This window comes from Plenodomus lingam, assembly GCF_022343315.1.
Source record: "Plenodomus lingam strain CAN1 chromosome Unknown contig_21, whole genome shotgun sequence".
NCBI lineage: Eukaryota > Fungi > Ascomycota > Dothideomycetes > Pleosporales > Leptosphaeriaceae > Plenodomus > Plenodomus lingam.
Window position 1 is genome coordinate 360,957 of NW_027093938.1, and position 18,047 is coordinate 379,003.

Below are 18,047 nucleotides of genomic sequence, written 5' to 3' on the forward strand. Positions count from 1 at the left end.
GGGTGTTCAAAGTCTCGTCAGATGTAATCTTTGGCATCGTATCCGAGTGTAAGGCTTGCTCATTATCTGCATTCGATCAAGTGCTGCGCTGGTGTTCAGCAGATTCAATCTCATGATCTTCAGCTGCAGATCTTGGCAGGCCGTTGCCAAACTAGAGGCTGTGACCAAACTCAACATGTAACGGTCAAGTTGTGTCAGATAAGACGGCAGAGCGAGCTTTTAGAGGTGTTGTAGTGGATCTTACAATTGACAGCACAGTGCCACAATATGGAAATGTCAGGTAGGCAATGCTGACATGCATGTTCCAGTAAGGCTTGGCTTCAGCTCGCTGCGTGTAAGAGAATGCTCCGGTCAAGCGGTGCAGCCTCGTCGTTTTGATCATGCGTGTACCTGTGTTGTTGTCATATGTCAGATTCCAGAAGTTCGCAGGGCCACATGCAGACGTTTTGGGTCCATCTTCCATCATCTGGTTCGTGCTACCAATAGTGAGCACTCAATCTATAGTACGTGATCATTGATGCTTTTAGCGGGGTCTGCTAACGTCGATGTGACGAAACATTCAGATTTGTGCTATCCTTTGGCAAAACACGTTAGATTTGGCCTTCGTTGGACTGAGGTAAATGATGAAATCGTCAAAATAAAAGACGTTGATTTAGCATGCTGTAGAGGGAACCGTCTGCCACATGGACTCAAGCATACAACCACCATCTATACGGAAAGACTGTTTCATATACTACGTCATGGCTTGCTCTAGCAGCGTTGGCCCAAATACTCGCGGAGACTCGGCCATCTGCAGTTGATAGTTAGCAAGACCTCACCAACAGTAGGTAGTCCCAGCAACCCTCTATCAACACCAACATCCCACCAAACCCAACCCTCAGCCCTACTCCATCTCTCCGCCATCCCATCTTAACTTCCATCATCCCAAATTCTTAATAAACGCAGCGAGCTCCTATTCCGCACTGCGCATACCAACATGACGTAACAATTATGAAGAACATCACTTTCCCAATTCCATGCAGAAGGGCTTTTGTTTTCTCGAATTTCCCTGATGAAGGTGCTATGATTTCGAAGTAATAACGCTGGCGATGCAAACTGAGAATTGGATAAGAGAAAACATATCACTATTGTACATTATACCTATTTCGTCTTATAGTCAGGGTGATCTGGAGGGAGTCACCGCACAAGCTACGAGTGAGTATCCAGCATCTCAAGTCTGGCCATCATGACTTCGCAATACTTCATTCTTCGTGCCAGTATTGCCATTTCAATGCTATCATTCACAAGATCGACTGCCTAGTCGGCTTCTTCCACATAACCCAACGCCTGCCCGACCTTGACTTTTTGCCCCTGCTCAACGTTCCACCTGAACCCGCCCTTCCTGCCCTTGAAGCCCTCGTCCAAGCTCGGTCTCTCCCCCTTGGGTGCCTCAAAAACAAGCACAATCGTACTGCCCAATTGAAACCCTCCCATCTCCTCGCCCCTCTTGAGCGCATAGCCGCCCAACACGCGACTCGCGTTCGCATAGCTCGCTTCTGCGAAGCCAGAGTATGGTTCACCGCGTTCGGCGGCTTCTTCAGCAGCGCGGTCGGCGGCAGTGTCGGTGAGGAGGCTGTTGGTGCGTAGTTCGGCGTCGAAGTTGACTTTGATAGAGCCTACGTTTGTGGCGCCAACAGGGGTATAAGAGAAAAATCCCCAGCGCCAGCGGCCGAGAAGTACGACGCGCTCGTTCAGAGTGAATAAGCCGGGCATTTTGCGCTGGAGGTATGGCGACACAGAGTACAGCTCGCCAGCAAAGTGTCGTCGCGACTCGACAACCCATGACACGGGACTGTGAAATCGATGATAGTCGCCAGGAGCAAGGTAGACAACGCAGTAGTATAGCGCAGTAGGTGTCTTTGTGCTGGCAGGTGACCACCAAGGCTTCTCGGCCTCACTAAGAGCGAGGTCGGCGCGGACGGCTGATTCAGACGAAGGTGTCGGCTTTGTGGATTGATCGGTTGGCATTTCGGCAGGTTTACCGTCTTTGGGCCAGGGGCCAGAGAACAGGTTGGGGAGGGTGTAGGATATGCCGTTGACGTTTGCGAATTCTTCGTCTGCACGAACCACGTCTTCGTCTTTGTGTGAAGTCTTTTCGTGGACGCCTTGGATGATCTGTGAGTTGGCAACATTCTGGTCTGGCTTTGTGGGACGATTGGAGCCGAGGAGAGCGTCGAGGCTGTATGTTACGCCCTTGACTTGCTCAACTTCTCCATGTTCGATGAGGCCGAATTGGATGATTTTGCCATCAGCAGGCGATAGGACGGCGTTGGGGTCAGGATCGAGTGGACGAACGCCTGGCTTAAGCTTGCGGTAGAAGAAGGCGGCGAGATTTGGGTATACGTGAAGATCAGGCTCTGCGACTTCGGAAAGGCTATGAAAAGTCAACCACAGATCTAGCATGCAATGTGGCATGTCTGGTGTGATGTATGCATGTGCAACTTACTTGACGCCAAAGATGAAGGAGTAGAGCTTGAAACCTGGCACCCGAAAGTAGTAGGGAATGTCAATCTCGTTGAAGCGACCCCATAGTCGAGACAAGGCCTTCAATGGCAGCGTTGACATGACCTGAACACTCCACGGTCCGCTCGGCCGTATCCTCTCCCGCTTCTTCGGACGTCCCTGTGAATCCACCGCCCCTTCCCCGCCATTGCCTCCATCTGCTTGCGTGTGTTTTTCTCTTCGCTGTATGCGGTACAGCTGGAAGACGCCGAGGAAGCCAATACCCAGTGCTATGGGTATGGGCTCCCATTTGATCTTCGTCTTCCCAAGCGCAGAGCTCAGCCGCGATCTAAATGACTCCTTTCTATGCGAATTTTGCTTTTCGTAGCTGGCCCGTGTCGATGTGAAGGTGCGCGATTGTGTGGAGAAGCGTGTATATCGACACGAGGGCCGCGGATATGGTATTGTGCGAACAGGTGCTCGCAGGAGCGATCGCGTGGAAATCAAGGTCATGACTGCTGCTTCATGAGCGACGACAAGAAGTGTGCTCGTGCCTATTCAGTAAACAATAAACAGCGTGCAGGTTGGCAATGGGACGAAATGGCAGTGGTCGCATCAAGAGATGAAGATGTTCTTTTTCACAAGCCAATGATGAATGACGTACCGGTACTGTGCTCGACCGATGCTAGCGTGGCGGCCACGGCGCGTCGAGGTACCGGGAAGCGAAGTGAAGCGATCGCAGGAACTTGGACCCTTACAAGTCGCATGTAGTTCTAATAAGGCATATCCTTCTAATTTTGCTCTTTTGTGTACTTCTATCTTGATATTGTAATCTGGTTTTTATAGATGAGGGGCGGGCGTTAATACTATTGCCTATCGAGGTTCGAGGTAATTCCTAGGTCTCTCCAAGTAGGTGAAATGACTAGTCGACCCACAGGCATGTACTGTACCTATAGTTACCAAGTACATAAAAATACTCGACTTAATAAAACAAGATATTATTCTCACTAACACTATCATCAAAATTAGTAATCCACAGATTGTATTCCTAGCACCTAAAGCCAAAAACTTATCCTATACAACTTGTCCCAAGCTACACACGACCAACTTCCTCCCAGTACCTGAACCTTGCTTGCGAACTGGCTGAGTTGCGCAGTCAAGCACCAAGGCTGCCATAGGCCATCATGTGAAAGCTTCTGGTCCATGGTGGTAGACGGCCACAGTCTCCAGGCTTTTCATCACAAAGGCACCGGTACACTAATAGAGGACGTCGTTGAAAAAATCTTAAGAAAAGGTTGACATTATTCGCAGGATGAAGAGTGTTTTCTTAAAGCCTTTCCCTCTAACTATACTATCACATTTGTATGGTTTCGATACGCAAGCATTGCAAGTCTCGAGTGTATTTATACACGTTCGTCCATGGACGTCACAGTCGTAGTAACCTTGATATCGTGCGTGCGATCAGTATTTCTGCCAGCATCCCGCGCTTGAGAATCCGACTTGAATGGTTGCTCCTCGCACTCCCGCAACATAGTCTCCTCGCTTGCTGTATCACTGCCCATGCGAACGGTGGTTTGCAAGATGCTCCCCCCTGGTCCCATGTATATGCCGTCACTTGACCGATGATCGGCCTTCTTTCGGTTTCGGCTATTATTGGACTCGGAATGATCATCGAGTGGATAGGATCTCTTGGCTGCGGAATCGCCGCCTGATCCATACTTCATTCTGACATAGAGTGGACGAAGAACGGGTATACAAGCGCAGACAATGGTGAGGCACACTTCTGATGACGACCAGAGAAGCATGGTCGAGGTGTCGTACACGTAGTCCTCCACAGAGGAAAGGGACTGCAGTTCGATCGTTCGTACTATCGAGCAGGTACCGGCGAAGATTCCCAGCGATAGTCCACACGCGATTGTGATCTTTTCTTTGCGTTTCATATTCAGGCCCATCACTATGTGCCAAGCTATGAAAAATCAGTGAAAATTCCTCGGTGTAAATCAAGTCAATTGACTTACGAAGAAGGGCAAGCGCAAAATCCATGGCTGCGGACCATGCTGGGTGTCATCAGCATAAGCCTGAACTGAGAAGATGCCAAACTTACAGCCCATCGTTAGCCCAACTTGCGTGAAGTTGAGCCAGCAATATCCTCCCTCAATACTCTGATCCCATAGGAATGCCGTCGGGCGACATTGCACGAAAAGCAACGCGGTTGTGATGATACACAACGCCGTCGTGCTCAAGATACAGAACCACAGTATGACAATATGCCATGGCTTAGCAACAATGCGCAACAAGAAGAATGCCACAGATCCCTTCGAAGCCGCAATCCCCATGATGCAGATGCCCTGGCCGATTGCTTCCCATTTCATGGCTCTAGAGTAATCAAGGTCCATACGCACTATGTCAACAGTTCGTCGTCCCACGCCATAGGTAATGCCGACCGAGATGCACGCGACGTAACCGATAAATGTGGCCTTGGGAGCTGTCAGTAAGAGTTGTTGATAATTGTCTGGGGAGATGAAGCGCTAGTGAACGTCCGAAGCTTTGCCATACCAGATTCACTATCATAAGTATGTCATCCCATCCCATGTTCCTGATGACATGATGTCGTGTATACAAGCGTAGAGCGATGAAGACGCTTGCGAACAAAACCTGGAACCACATGACGCCGTTGAGAATGTCCGAGAAGTCATCTGGCTTGCTCATTGTCTCCTGTGTGACCACAGTGGCGTTGCTGCTCTCGAATATGAACTTTTCCGGCGGCCTAGTATCTGAATAGATCCGGGTTGGACTGTCGCGACGTACAGATGCCTGACCTGGAGTGAGACTTTGACTACCGTCGTTACGATGGCTAGATTCAAGATGGGATCAAATGCAGATGGGATCAGATGCAGAATAGCAATATGAGGTTCTCACAAGGCATCGATTAGTGGGCGTCCGTAACGACGAAAGAATGATGGTAATAACGCACACCGCAATCGCAACACAAGATGCCGTGCTACGATGGCAACGTGGCGAGGGAACACGCTACCAATAAAAGTGAATTTCGGTGCAAATCATTGATGCTTCCTCAGTCGTTTTTTTTTCTTCATGAAACGTAACAGTGAGACACATGGCGCTGCTTCCACGGACTGAGGTTCCTGGCTTGCTGTACCATTCTCTATGCGTACTGTTAATACACTGTCAGCCCGTAATCTGGGCCATATGGGTGCAAAATTGCAAGTTATTGGAGAAATCTGCATTGCCATGGTAGGAAGCCCATCCTGCGGTACACTGTTCTGTGGTAGTCCTCGCCGACATCTTCGGGTCCGGCGTCCACTTGCAATGGCAGCGGTACGATTACGAGTTCCCCGGAGTATGTAGAAGCAAGGATGCTGAGACGGGTCTCGAATTCCGAGAGTGCAAGCGAATGTTGGTCAGTCGCTTGTGGAAGGGAACCGCACGAAAGCGGACTTGCTTGCAGTTGGTGGCGCTGCAGCCAGAGCCACTGCCTCGAATCGCAGTGCAGGCAAATTTGTTATCCATCTTACCCTATTGATTGGACGAACACTTTGAGCGGGTAGCTGAACAAGACTTATGATGAGAGGCTGCACGAGATTGCGATCAAGTCCACAAGGTGGCGAAACACAAGGAAAATATCTGTGGATGCTGTAACAAAATACCGGTATCCGGTGTCAGAACGCAGAAGATGCGGCCTTGACATTCCCGCAGTGATGACGCATCGCCAACGGTGTCATGTGCAAGTGAACGGGAGCAGGCATACAGTCATGAGCCATGTCATGGAGTTGAGGTTGCGGGCTAGAGTATACCATGGTAGGTGGGATGAAAAGGAAAGAGGAAATACCTACAATCCCACGGGCACGGTTGCACTCATCCGTCTTGGCAACACGTGAATAACTATGGTGATACATAGAGTATGCTCTGGCCACCACGCCGCTGATTAGCGCAGAACGCTGTCGTTCAAGATGAATGGCTCATCATTATCGTCTAGTTACGGTTTTTGTGTGTCTTATTTTAAGAATACCATACACTAGGCCAAGGCTTGTGTGGGTCTTATATCATAGTGCTGCACCAGGTCCCAGGAGCACGTGACGCGTCGAACGTTACTCACCTGCCTGTCTCAGTCCAAGGAGGATCCCGGCCACGATCGATACTCTTCTTCCAACTATGAAGGATTCGCTATTGTGCCTGAAAGGACAATACGTAGCATCTCATTGGTCTGGTGTCCGATCCATCCATCTATGATTTGTTAAAAGCTGTTGAGCCACGGGTGGGCATCAGTGTGCCGCTGCGGCGCTGGCAGAGGGTTTCTTGTTGAGGTCTGCTAGCTGACGATTGAATATCGCCCTTGGAAATTGGTAGACCTCTTGCTCGACTCTACGGCCTAACCTGTTCCTTTTTGGGAAGGAAGTAAGTGTCTCAAGTGCTGCATGACGTTGTGCGTAGGACCAACAAGCGATATGGAAAACCATGTCTTCTGTGCCGCACTTGCTCTTCATCTGCTCTCTGGCTCTTGGATACCTCAGCACCATCTCCAATCAACCTTTTTGCAGCACAAAGATGACCATTGCAGGTTCGCTTTTCAAGACTCTTTGTCTCGCTGCGATATATTTGATCACTCGCTGCTTGCTCACCTATTTCCGATCCCCGCTCAAGAAAATTCCTGGCCCCTTACTTGCCAAATTCTCTAATGTCTGGCGATTTACAAATCACTATAGACAAACTCATATTGAAACGCAAAGAAAACTTCATGAGCAGCACGGCGATGTTGTTCGGCTTGGCCCTAATATGGTCAGCCTGGCCGACGAGAATCTGATCAAAATTATCTATAATGCTCGCGGCACTTTTCTCAAAGTTGGTTATGTAGCCGATCGCGTGGCAAGTCATCGTTAACGCACTCAGAGCGACTATTATAGTATCAACGATGCTCTCCAAGATGGTCACATCATCCAAAACATCTTTAGCACACGCAGTAATGAGTTCCATTCCAAACGCGTCCGGCCTGTTCAGAAGTTGTACAGCCATCAAAATGCACTCTATGTTGAAGAGATCATGGACGACAATCTTCGGACGCTCTGTGCTCAACTTGAATCGCAATACATGGATGGAGCAAGCCCCGGGAAGACATGTGACATTGCAGATTGGATATCATACTTTGCGTGGGACTTTTTAGGCGACATGACTTGGAGTAAGCGCATTGGCTTCATGGAGGAGGGCAAAGATGCTGGCGACATGTTGGGTACAGCCGAACGCGTCATGCGGTACTTTTCTGTGGTATAGTCACAGCTACTTCAGAGTCTTCTCCTTGGACAATGCTGATCTCAAACAGGTCGGACAGATTCCTAGTCTCGACAAATGGCTCGGCAAGAACCCACAATGGCCGCGATCTTTCTTCAAATTTGATGACTTCTCAACTGCTGCTCGCTTCTCGGTCGAGAGGTTCATGGAGCGCGTGCAGCATCCTGAACTTGATAAAGGCAAATGGGACTTTCTCAATGGATTTCTTGAAGCGAAGAAGGAGTTTCCAGAACTGGTCACTGATAAAGAAATCATTGGCTATATGATCATCAATGTGAGTTGGAATTGCCTCGGAGACGTGTATGAGCAGCTGCACTTACAACTTCAAAATAGATACTCGGTGGCGCTGACACACTCGCCATCGTCATGAAAGCCACAATCTATCATATTCTCCAATCGCCATCCTCCAAAAATAGACTCATCCAGGAACTGCACTCGGCGCAAATTCCTTTTCCTGCATCTTACGAGAGCATCAGTCAGCTGCCATACCTCGACGCCTGTATCAAGGAAGGTTTACGCATGCACCCCGTAGTTGGCCATGTTCTTGAGCGCATTGTTCCATCCACAGGACTTGTCTTAGCGGACGGTACCGTTATTCCGCCAGGCACGGTTGTGGGGATGAATCCTTGGGTGATCCATTACAAGGGGAGCATCTTTGGAGAAAAACCATTCGATTTTAGACCGGAGCGCTGGCTCCAAGCCGAAGAGGAAAACGCATCCGAATTTGAAGCCCGGATGAAGAGGATGAAAGATGCAGATATGGCTTTTGGAGGTGGGAATCGGATCTGCATCGGACGGCCGATAGCGTTGGTGGAAGTCTACAAGGTGATTGCTACGCTCTTTGCAAGATACGAGGTATGTTGGTTGGTTGTAGGGCCTATTTGAAGTACCGATACTGATGATTTGTTGAAGATTGAACTTGAAGACTCGGGCAAAGAGTGGGAACTGCACAAGCAGTGGTTTGTCTGGCCTCACAAGATTAAAGTCAAGTTGAGTCTGGGTTGAAGGCAGGTTCGAGCACACTATAACGAACAGTAGCTGTGAGGGGACTAATGACACGATGATTAGCGAATGTAAGTATCTATAGATAATCATGAATCCGTAGCCAGATGAAAAGGTGAGTTGTAAAATCGTTGACTTGGGCGCATAGCAATTTTGCTTATAGATACTTGCATTTCAAACCTTAACCCAAGCCTTCATTTTCATATTATCACGGCCATCGAGGAGTGCTAGCTTCTTAAGGTTAAGGAGATACAGGCCAGTTTATTTAGGAGATGGTGACATGAGAAATTAAACAGTGGATTCGGTGTTTACCACAGGTATAGGAATGTAAAAAGAGGGCTTTCTGAGGAGCATTTGAAACATTGTTCGCCATGCCATTTCGGCATACACAGAGCTGCCTTACTTGCTGTAGACACATAACATCTACTGGTACATTAGTTATTGTTTCTGTCATGATCGGCGTCCCAAAGTCGTTTGGCTGGAAACACGTGTTCCAAGAGCTGTGTGTCACGTGTAACACAGCATCCATCAATCCACCGAGGCAAGGCGGAGCACTCAGCTCTCGTGCCAACAAAGATACAAGACCGGCACTTTACTCGCAACCACAGGTCCGACCGAGGCTTACCAAGCGTATCAAACTCCCTCTTGCAAATCAGGATGCATCACGAAATCAACGGGCTTGCATAATCGCAGTCGCAGTTGCAATATGTTCAAGATTACTCGTGTTGGTTCTAGAAGCAACCGTGAACCCGCGCCTGCTCACAAGGGTCATTGATGGCGGGCGCCGACTTGGGCAAACGCTGATTCGGACCAAAACGCAACGTATACAATTACCCACACTTGCGCCTCCATTGCTGCAACCACACGGGACAGGCCCGACATTCACTCGACTGTATTCAAAGACCAACATGGCGGAAGAGCAGGCTACGTTCAACCTCAAGGTGCTATCGCCCTCGAGTGAATTAGAAGGCGGCGTCACATTCACTGCTCTCCCGACTTCCACCACCGTCGGACAGCTGCGCAATCGCATACAGGATGCAGTGCCTTCGAAACCTTCGCCCGATCGCATGCGACTGATATACCGTGGTAGAGTAGTTGCGGACAACAGTCAAACTCTTGAAGCCGTGTTCGGCGCAGACAATGTATGCTGCTCGCTCGCAATGACATAGTGGTAACGTTGAGCACTAACCAGAGGTACCGTCCCGTGTGTATAGATTCGCGACAACAAGGACCAAAGTCTGCACCTCGTGCTCCCACCCAATATTCCCTCCGGCGCATCTCCTACTCCCCGATCATCGACTGCTCCGCCCAACCCCTTCCGTGCAACCCACGCTCCCACGTCGACGAGCCCTTCGCAGACGAATCCTCCATCATCATCAGCACCCCCGGCAACAGAGCCAGACCCTTCGCAACCACATCATCATAATCACCCACATATCCACTCCCATATACATGACCACCATCATCATCACAATGGCCATGTCCCAGCTGCTGTAAATCCGTTGGGCGTTGCCATACCCGCGTCGGTCCAACAGCAAATCGCCCAAGCACTGGCTCAAAATGGACAACCAACCACTCATCCACCAACTATACAAGGACCACAACCAATGATTCCCGTCCTTACAAATCCTGCAGCCACCGCGCATGGACCGGTCCCGGCAGCTCTCCCAGGAACGCCAGTAGGCCTTGCCGTGCTGAATGCTGGACCAAATAATGCCAGAGTGATACGGCAAGAGGGTGTGGGACCTAACGGAGCGCGCTGGTCGGTAACAATCAACGAGATGAACATGCCTGCACAAGGCCAGAACCCAAGACCAGGACCTTTTCCACACCTCCAAAATCTTCCAGGTGTTGCCCTTGCAGTCCCCCCTGTAGCAACACCCAGCCTCGCTGAGATTGTAGAGCGAATTCTGCCACGTCTCAAGTTGACTTTGGAAAGCTCGAGGCAGAGCATGCAGAATGCCAAGGCCCTTCACCAAACGCCTCGAGGCCCATTGGCTAGCCCGCCTACTTCGGCCAGTCCACCAAGCTGGCGACGTGCTCAGATTAGAAGCAATCTCTCGACTGTGCAGCGGAACTTGGATCTTGTTGAACGGGAATTGAACATTGCCGTCGGTCATGTGCCGTTATTTCAGCGCGCGGCTAATCCTGATCTCATGGAACTGCGGCGGTCTATGTATGAGCTTAGAACCCAAGCAGAAGAAATGACACGCCGACTGGATCAAGACGAGCACGACACTCCAAATACTTCGGCAAACACTGGCACTTCATCAAGTAACACACCTGCAGCATCCACTGTTAACTCGTCCGAGCCAACCGCAGCCCAGTCTACTTCGACTGCATCTCCGCCAACACAGTCTCTTCCGTCGCAACCACAAGGCCAAAATACGGTATCGACAACGCCAGCAGACTGCCCCCCAGAGCTCTTTCTCCTATCTAGCCCCCAAGGACCTGCCGGCGTCATCTTCAATCACCGAGACGATCCCACCACTGCCCGTATCGCTCCCGCACTCCCCGTCCAAAATACGGCCTCGACACTGCCGGCGGACTGTTCTCCGGAGCTCTTCCTTCTATATAGTCCCCAAGGACCTGTTGGCCTCATCTACGATCAACGAGGTACCTACACCACCGCCCCTCTTGTCCCTACACTCCCGTTCCAAACCTTTACAGGCCAGTTCGCCCACAACAGACAACTCATCACAGGTCTCGGCCAACAAATTGCGCACGGAAACGGTTCTCTGTTCAACCATATCGCTACTGCGCCAGCCGCTACTCAAACACGGCAGCCGATGAATGACGACCAGAATCCAGAACCACAAAACAACAACGACCAGCAGATTGGCCAGGCCCAAGTCCCAGCCCAAGCCCAGGCTCAGAATGGTGCTGTGAATCCCCCTGCCGCAGACGAAGACCGGCTGGCGAATATAGGCGGACACGTCTGGTTGATTCTCAAACTCGCCTGTTTTGTCTACTTCTTCGCCGGCGGCGGAAGCGGATACTACCGTCCCATTGTGCTCGGCATCATCGCCGCCGTCGTATACATTGCACAGACGGGCATATTCGAAGACCAATTCAACGCCCTGCGTCGCCACTTCGAAGCCCTGCTCCCCATCGGCGCATTGGCGCAACGCGTCGCCGCACCCCTTGCTCCGAATCCGCCTCGCCACGCTGACGGAGACGAAGACCGTGCGCGCAATCAAGTCCCCCTCACCCCCGAGCAAGCTGCGCAACGCCTCTTGCGACAACAGCGTGAACAGCAGTTTGGATGGGCGAGAGAGGGGCTGCGCAGTGTGGAGCGCGCGTTTGCCTTGTTTGTGGCTAGTTTGTGGCCTGGGGTCGGGGAGGGCATGGTGCATGCGCAGGAGGAGAGGGAGAGGCTGGAACGCGTGGCTAGGCGGGAGGAGGAGGAGAGGCGTGCAGAGGAGGAAAGGAAGGCGCGCGAGGATGAGGAGAAGAGGGCGGCGGAGGGAGAGACGAAGGATCAACCCGCCACCGCGGCCGCAAGCGCGGCTGGCTCTGCGACTGAAGCCCCTGGGGATGCGGGCATCGAGTCGAGTGCAAAGGGTAAGGAGAGGGCTGTGGATGCCGAGGTTTCTGCTTAGAATAAGGCACGCCCCGCTTGTGATGATTTGACGAGCAGGCGTGTTTTTGGTAGCCATGGATTTTTATTGTTTTGCGGCGTATTTTTTTTTGGGGGGGGGGGGGTCAGGTTGGGAGTTTGGGGGTACTTTTCTTATTGGGTATTTGAATTGACAATTGGTTTTCTTACAGTAGGATGTTATATACATTGGGATAAACGGTTCGCTCGCTTTGGCTCTCATGTGTGTTGTGATGTTCATGTACAAGATTGTCTTTATCCATCATCCGTCATCCGTCATCCTCCTTCCCTTTAGTCTGAAGATGAAAAAAAAAACCCCCTTGTACGCGCACGCCCCAGAAAAAAAAACCCCTAGGAATAATTGAAATCCGGCAAATTCATCCAATCAGTCCATAACCCACCCCCAGGCCCTCCCACGGCCGCACCACCCAACACCCCAAGTCCCGTTCCCACTCCCACTCCCACAGCTCCAGCCCCTCCACCCGCAGCTCCATGCCCTCCTCCAGCAGCAGCAGCACCACCACCCTCCCACCCCGCGCCCTCCAACAAGCCCGAAGAAAAAATCTCACTATTCGAAACCGTCTCATTAACCTCATGATAACTCATGGCGCTAAAGTCAAGCGGGGCATCAGGCCAATAGCTAGAAATCGGGTCCTGGAGGAGTTGAGCGGCGGAGAGGGCGCCGTCGACGAGGGGGGAAGTGAGATGGGGGAGGGAGATGTGGGGGTGGGATTGTGGGGGTAAGGGGGTGGGGGGAAGAGCGGGGTGGGGGGGTGGTGGTAAGGAGGTTGTTGGTACGGTGGTGGTGGTGGAGTCGATGTGTGGTGTTGATGATTGAACGAGGACGCGTAAGAAGCGGCCGTAGACTACGCTTGCGCCGTTGCGGTGGCTGGGTGTGCTGCCTATGCGTTCGAGGACTGTGGCGGTGTCGGTGATGAGGTGGTGCACGCTGGGGGCTAGGTTCATGGTTTTGTTGGGGGTGTTTCGTTGGGCGGGAGCAGTGGTGATAGGAACAGTAGTAGTAGCAGGGGGCCGGTTTACAGCGGGACCGCTGAGGGCGAGGGCGATGCTGGCGGCGAAGCAGATCATGGTTACGGTGTTGTTGGGCATACTCTTCAGACGGGATTCGCCCTGGATAGCGGCGCGCATGACGTTGAGAGCCGAGGAGAGGGCGCTTGCACGAAACGACCTCTTGACTTCGGAAGGGGCCGAGGGGTGGTTGAGGAGCATGGAGTAGGTGGAGAGGCGGGTGTGTGTTATGAGGATCTCGACATAGGGCGGAAGGGTCTTGGACTCTGGGTCGCCAATTACAGACGTCCAGGTGCGGGTCCAGCGGTCAAAGAAGGAGTCAATGGCCGAATCGATTTCATGGGCGATTTGTGTGCCGGTGGATGATGTGCAGTACAAGTCGCATCGTGATCGCACATCGGAGAAGAGGTCGTCTAGATCTCTACGGAGGACGGCCATGGAGACCAGGGGCCCGTCTTGGACGTCGGAGTATTGTTGAAAGTGCCATTGGTCGGCGTGAAGGATGAGGCAAGTCTTGGGCACACAGTAGCTGCGGCCGCGGGCGAGGCATACACCCCGTTCCAGCACAAAAAGGGCGATCCAAACGCGTTCTCTGCGACGGAGAAGTCGTTGCCCCCATTCTGAATTTGGATCAATGTCCTCGAAACCATCCATTGCGAGTGCCTTCGTTGCGTGGAGACATTCGGCTTTGGGTGTCTGCCTCACGAGCTCCTGATCGAAAGACGACGAGGGCGTAATGACTTTGTCGAGCGACATATCTAATGCTATCGACAGGGCGGTAGCCAGATAGAGACTTGTGTCATCATCACTTGCGTGAGAGCCGGGGGGCATCCAGGGAATGCTGACCATGAATGCTAACACAATCTCGACAGACCTAAACTTTCGCACAATGACTTGCTCAGCCAGGAATCTCCTATGTAGGAGCAGCCGCTTCGCCAATGACGCTGTCTCCGGCAAGAAGATTGCCGTCATTGCTAGCAGTGTTGTGAATAGAAATGCCGAACGATTCCTGACGAATGGTAATGTGTGCACTACTGGGTCAAGGCCCCAGCGAGTATGCGCCAGCTTCTTATGGAAACTTGAACGTGTAAGCCATTGCGCTACCTACAGAGGGCAGGAATCTTACTATTGTAGCAACATTTCTGCTTCATTCATGGTAATAAGGCCAACATCAACAGGATCCAGGCCGGGGCCTTGGTCCAAACTCGCCTTCATAGGCAAGAAGAAGTGATGAACATCCAAATAGGCACTTTGCTCACTGCCATTGTTTCTGCCCTCGGGACTCGTAGGATCATACGTCTGTGGTGAGGCAATGCGCAAATCTGAAGCACGAGCGAGGAGCTGAAGTGGATTTTCCACGTCTTCGAGCGCCAGCTGATCGTCTCCTGAATGTGGTACTGGATCCTTTGTTTGAGCTGGTGTAGGAGACGGCTCAGAGGATGAAGGCACGGCGTCGTTGGATTTCGACTTGGATTCTTCTCCTTGTGCCTCGTTGAGAAGCCTTTGCAAGTGTTGAAGTGTACTCTTGTCCGTAGTCACATCAGACTTTCTTTTCTTGATGGCCTCTTCGACTTGATAGATGGCCTTTTCGAGGCCTGATCGTTTACTAGGCTGCAATTAATATATCTTCACAGCGGGCCAAAATAGATCAGCCATATGATTTAGCGGCTTCAAAGACCTCTTCATATCCTCCACTCCCACCACAGTGCAAGTGCCTATAAACAACAAGACAGTCGCCAGGAAACTTACTTCTTAACGCCCTTTTGTCTCCCAATATGAAACTCGGGAATCACACACTCTGCGCCAACATGCTGGCAGCGATCACATATTGGTGCACCTTCTTCGCGCCGACACTTGATTTTGCTCCTGCGGCAATTCAGACAGGCCGCCTGCTTGGTATTCATACCTCGCGAGCGAATCAGATCTCAAAGTCTGAGGAGGATGGGGGAGTAGTCAGTGTCTGCACTCTATGCGTCGGTCCGTGGGCTCAGGTGAGACAGGACTGCGGCAGTACGGCAAAGACATTCAGGGCACAAGAAAAGTCGCAGTCGTCTTGATGATGATGATGAGGATGGAGGATGAATGTAGATGGGGTTAGGGTCCAGGGGTTGGTCAACCTGCTCTTCTTTGTATCGTCATACCCGCGGATGAGCCTTTGGGTCTTTGGTATGATGAGAATCGTGAAAATGACGCAGCTAGGTAGTGGATTGGGCGTGTAGAAGAGATTCGGGTGCCATGATCCATCCGGTACAAGGCCATTTTGTAGGCTAACCATTGACGAACTAGCGCGGACCCCGGATCTCAGAAGCGGGAGGGGCCCCTCTTTTGACCTGCATAGGGATTATGCACGCCTTTGCTTTTGCTTACCTCACCGTGTTTTGGTGTTTGGTCTTCATGTAGATTGTGTTCTGCTCTCAAGAGTTGTATCTTGCCATGCCTATCTGGGGCGCAGTGGAGCGAGAAATATCTTTCTTGTTCGAGTAATGGATGGTGGGAGCCCTTGCTTTCCTTTCAACAGGACGATTCAATTGGGATAGTTATCTAGTCCAGCATCACTGAAAGCATGCTAGTAAAAACAAGTTACAACAGATTATTTCGCAGCATGCGCCAGGAAGAGAAGAATTGGCGCACTTCCCATGGCTCACAATTTACTATCTGATTGCTTCAGACGAACCAAACCCTGGAGTCATGTTAGTACGTGTTGGGTCAGAGAGACAGCATTCGGATATGGGCCACGGACCTCTTGGATGCAGCTCGCGATGAGGACGCCGTCTTGGGTGTACATTCTTTGGTAGACCAGGCCGCGACCATCGCCAGCCCATGAAGTCTCCATTTCGCTGAAGATCCACTCATCGGCCCTGAAATTTCGTGGGTTGTGGAAGTAGATGGTGTGGTCCAGGCTGACCATCATGCCAATCTCGCGCGTGTCGTTGACCTTGGCCACGTCCTCGCCATTCTTCAGTCTGCGGATGCGCTGGAGGTCGGCTTCATCGACAAAGTTCAAGCGCTTCAGCTCGGCGTCATCCATGGCCAGCAGCTTCTTCAGCATGTCTTCATCGACGCTGGGCTTGGCCTTGGACGCGCGTTGTGACGAGTAGCGCCACAGTTTGTGGGCGCGCGCAATGGTTCCGATGAAATACGAGTCGGACATGTAGGCGATGGCGGAGAGGTGGGCTTCATGGCGGCCAGCTGGGGAGATGCGGCCACGGGCCTTCATCCACTGTCTGCATTTCTTGACATGTGGTTGGTCCGAGTCATCTGTGTTGGTGTCAGAGTGCATGTGGGCTGGTTCACCGGTTCGGTTGGCATGTGGTGGTGTGCTAGCACGGGCACCTACCGTTCTCCACAGGCAGTCTTTGACTCTGAAACGGGCTGCTGTCCTTGTTGTGGATGCCCATGTCGTCCACGTTCTCGACCGGGCCGGGGACGTCTGGCATGGGATAGGCATGCTCGACCTTGTCCTTGCCTCCACTGTTCTGTCGCACGAAGCTCATGGTGGTTGTGAAGATGACCTTGCCCCGTTGGCGGGCCTGCACCGTCCTCGTGGCAAAGGACTTGCCAGACCGCACGCGCTCCACATGGTAGATGATGGGTATCTCAGCGTTGCCAGCCAGGACAAAGTAGCAATGCATCGAGTGGACGGTAAAGTCTTGGTCGACGGTCTTTTGGGCTGCACTCAGGGTCTGGGCAATGGCAGCGCCGCCAAAGATGCCACGAGCGCCCGGGGGATGCCACATGGGCCGGGTGTTTGTGAAGAGGTCTGGGTCGATGTCGTGGAGTTGTGTGAGCTCGAGGACGTTTTCGATGGCGGATTGCGAGTGGTCCACGGGCGGGGGGCGGATGAGGGTCGCCATGGTGTAGCTAGCGATGTGGTGTGCGCTGTGGTGTGCGGTATGGTATGGAGTATGGAGTATAAAGTCTAGAGTCTAGAGTCTAGAATCTAGAGTCTAGCGTATGGGGAAAAGGGGAGCGTCCAAGATGACAGAAGAAAGGAGCAGGCGGTCATCCAACGTTATAACCGCGTTCAGCTGAGCGTGCTTGTCACCAGCGCGTTCGGCTGCATGTCGCTCGCAAGCATGACCGCACAGTTGCAGTTGGCTGTACTTGATGTACCACCGGTAACTGGGCTACTAGTTGGATGCCCGACTCTCTCTCTCTCTCTCTCTCTCTCTGCCTGCATCCTCGAGCCGAGGCATAAACGCCAACAGCCTAGGAACCTGACAAGCCAGCAAGGAAGCACAAGCCCCACCACATGGCTTCTGCTAAGTAATCCTTCCAGTCGTTCCAATCCTGTTTATTGTACCGGCCGGGCTACGGCTAACGGCTGACTAACTCGTAATGGGCGTAATGGGCGGCTTGTCCACTGGGGCAACGTCATACCTTTTCGTTCGCTGCTGATTATGTAGAGTACACACAGTTTGTATTCTATCCATGTACCTGTGGATGTACTCTATGCATCCATGCTGCATGTATGTGCGCGCGCACGCGTTCCTGGCCGGGTGTTGATGATGATGATGATGCTGATGATGCTGCTGCCAATGCGGCGGGTTGTTACCTTGCTTTGATGGCATTCAAAAGTACCTGGCTACTTAGGAGTAGACTTACTTACCTTGCCGTATACCTACCTACCCTACCT

General features: G+C 51.8%; 6 protein-coding genes across 6 annotated transcripts; 2 read left to right on the forward strand and 4 right to left on the reverse strand.

Moving 5' to 3' along the window:
* Positions 1–184: 184 nt before the first annotated feature.
* On the reverse strand, positions 185–466 carry IAQ61_005042 (uncharacterized protein; the record flags this gene model as incomplete). Its single annotated transcript, XM_066096630.1, has 1 exon — positions 185–466. One exon carries the CDS (start codon positions 464–466, stop codon positions 185–187), a length of 282 nt encoding a protein of 93 aa, XP_065953325.1.
* An 830-nt stretch (positions 467–1,296) lies between these two features.
* IAQ61_005043 (uncharacterized protein) lies at positions 1,297–2,994 on the reverse strand (the record flags this gene model as incomplete). Its single annotated transcript, XM_066096631.1, has 2 exons — positions 1,297–2,413; positions 2,486–2,994. 2 exons carry the CDS (start codon positions 2,992–2,994, stop codon positions 1,297–1,299), a joined length of 1,626 nt encoding a protein of 541 aa, XP_065953326.1.
* An 890-nt stretch (positions 2,995–3,884) lies between these two features.
* IAQ61_005044 (uncharacterized protein) lies at positions 3,885–5,190 on the reverse strand (the record flags this gene model as incomplete). Its single annotated transcript, XM_066096632.1, has 4 exons — positions 3,885–4,447; positions 4,500–4,538; positions 4,586–4,958; positions 5,038–5,190. 4 exons carry the CDS (start codon positions 5,188–5,190, stop codon positions 3,885–3,887), a joined length of 1,128 nt encoding a protein of 375 aa, XP_065953327.1.
* A 1,475-nt stretch (positions 5,191–6,665) lies between these two features.
* IAQ61_005045 (uncharacterized protein) lies at positions 6,666–9,309 on the forward strand. The gene is made up of 5 exons (XM_066096633.1): positions 6,666–7,338; positions 7,387–7,758; positions 7,814–8,056; positions 8,116–8,637; positions 8,695–9,309. The coding sequence occupies exons 1-5, from the start codon at positions 6,955–6,957 to the stop codon at positions 8,785–8,787; spliced, it is 1,614 nt and encodes a 537-aa protein (XP_065953328.1). The 5' UTR covers positions 6,666–6,954; the 3' UTR covers positions 8,788–9,309.
* Positions 9,310–9,692: 383 nt separating this feature from the next.
* IAQ61_005046 (uncharacterized protein) lies at positions 9,693–12,386 on the forward strand (the record flags this gene model as incomplete). The annotated part of the gene is made up of 2 exons (XM_066096634.1): positions 9,693–9,926; positions 9,999–12,386. 2 exons carry the CDS (start codon positions 9,693–9,695, stop codon positions 12,384–12,386), a joined length of 2,622 nt encoding a protein of 873 aa, XP_065953329.1.
* Positions 12,387–12,534: 148 nt separating this feature from the next.
* IAQ61_005047 (uncharacterized protein) lies at positions 12,535–17,290 on the reverse strand. Its single transcript, XM_066096635.1, has 6 exons — positions 16,749–17,290; positions 16,152–16,669; positions 16,064–16,091; positions 15,161–15,335; positions 14,550–15,017; positions 12,535–14,489 (listed from the first exon to the last, which is right to left on the reverse strand). Exons 1-6 carry the CDS (start codon positions 17,263–17,265, stop codon positions 12,734–12,736), a joined length of 3,462 nt encoding a protein of 1,153 aa, XP_065953330.1. The 5' UTR covers positions 17,266–17,290; the 3' UTR covers positions 12,535–12,733.
* Between the last annotated feature and the right edge of the window lie 757 nt (positions 17,291–18,047).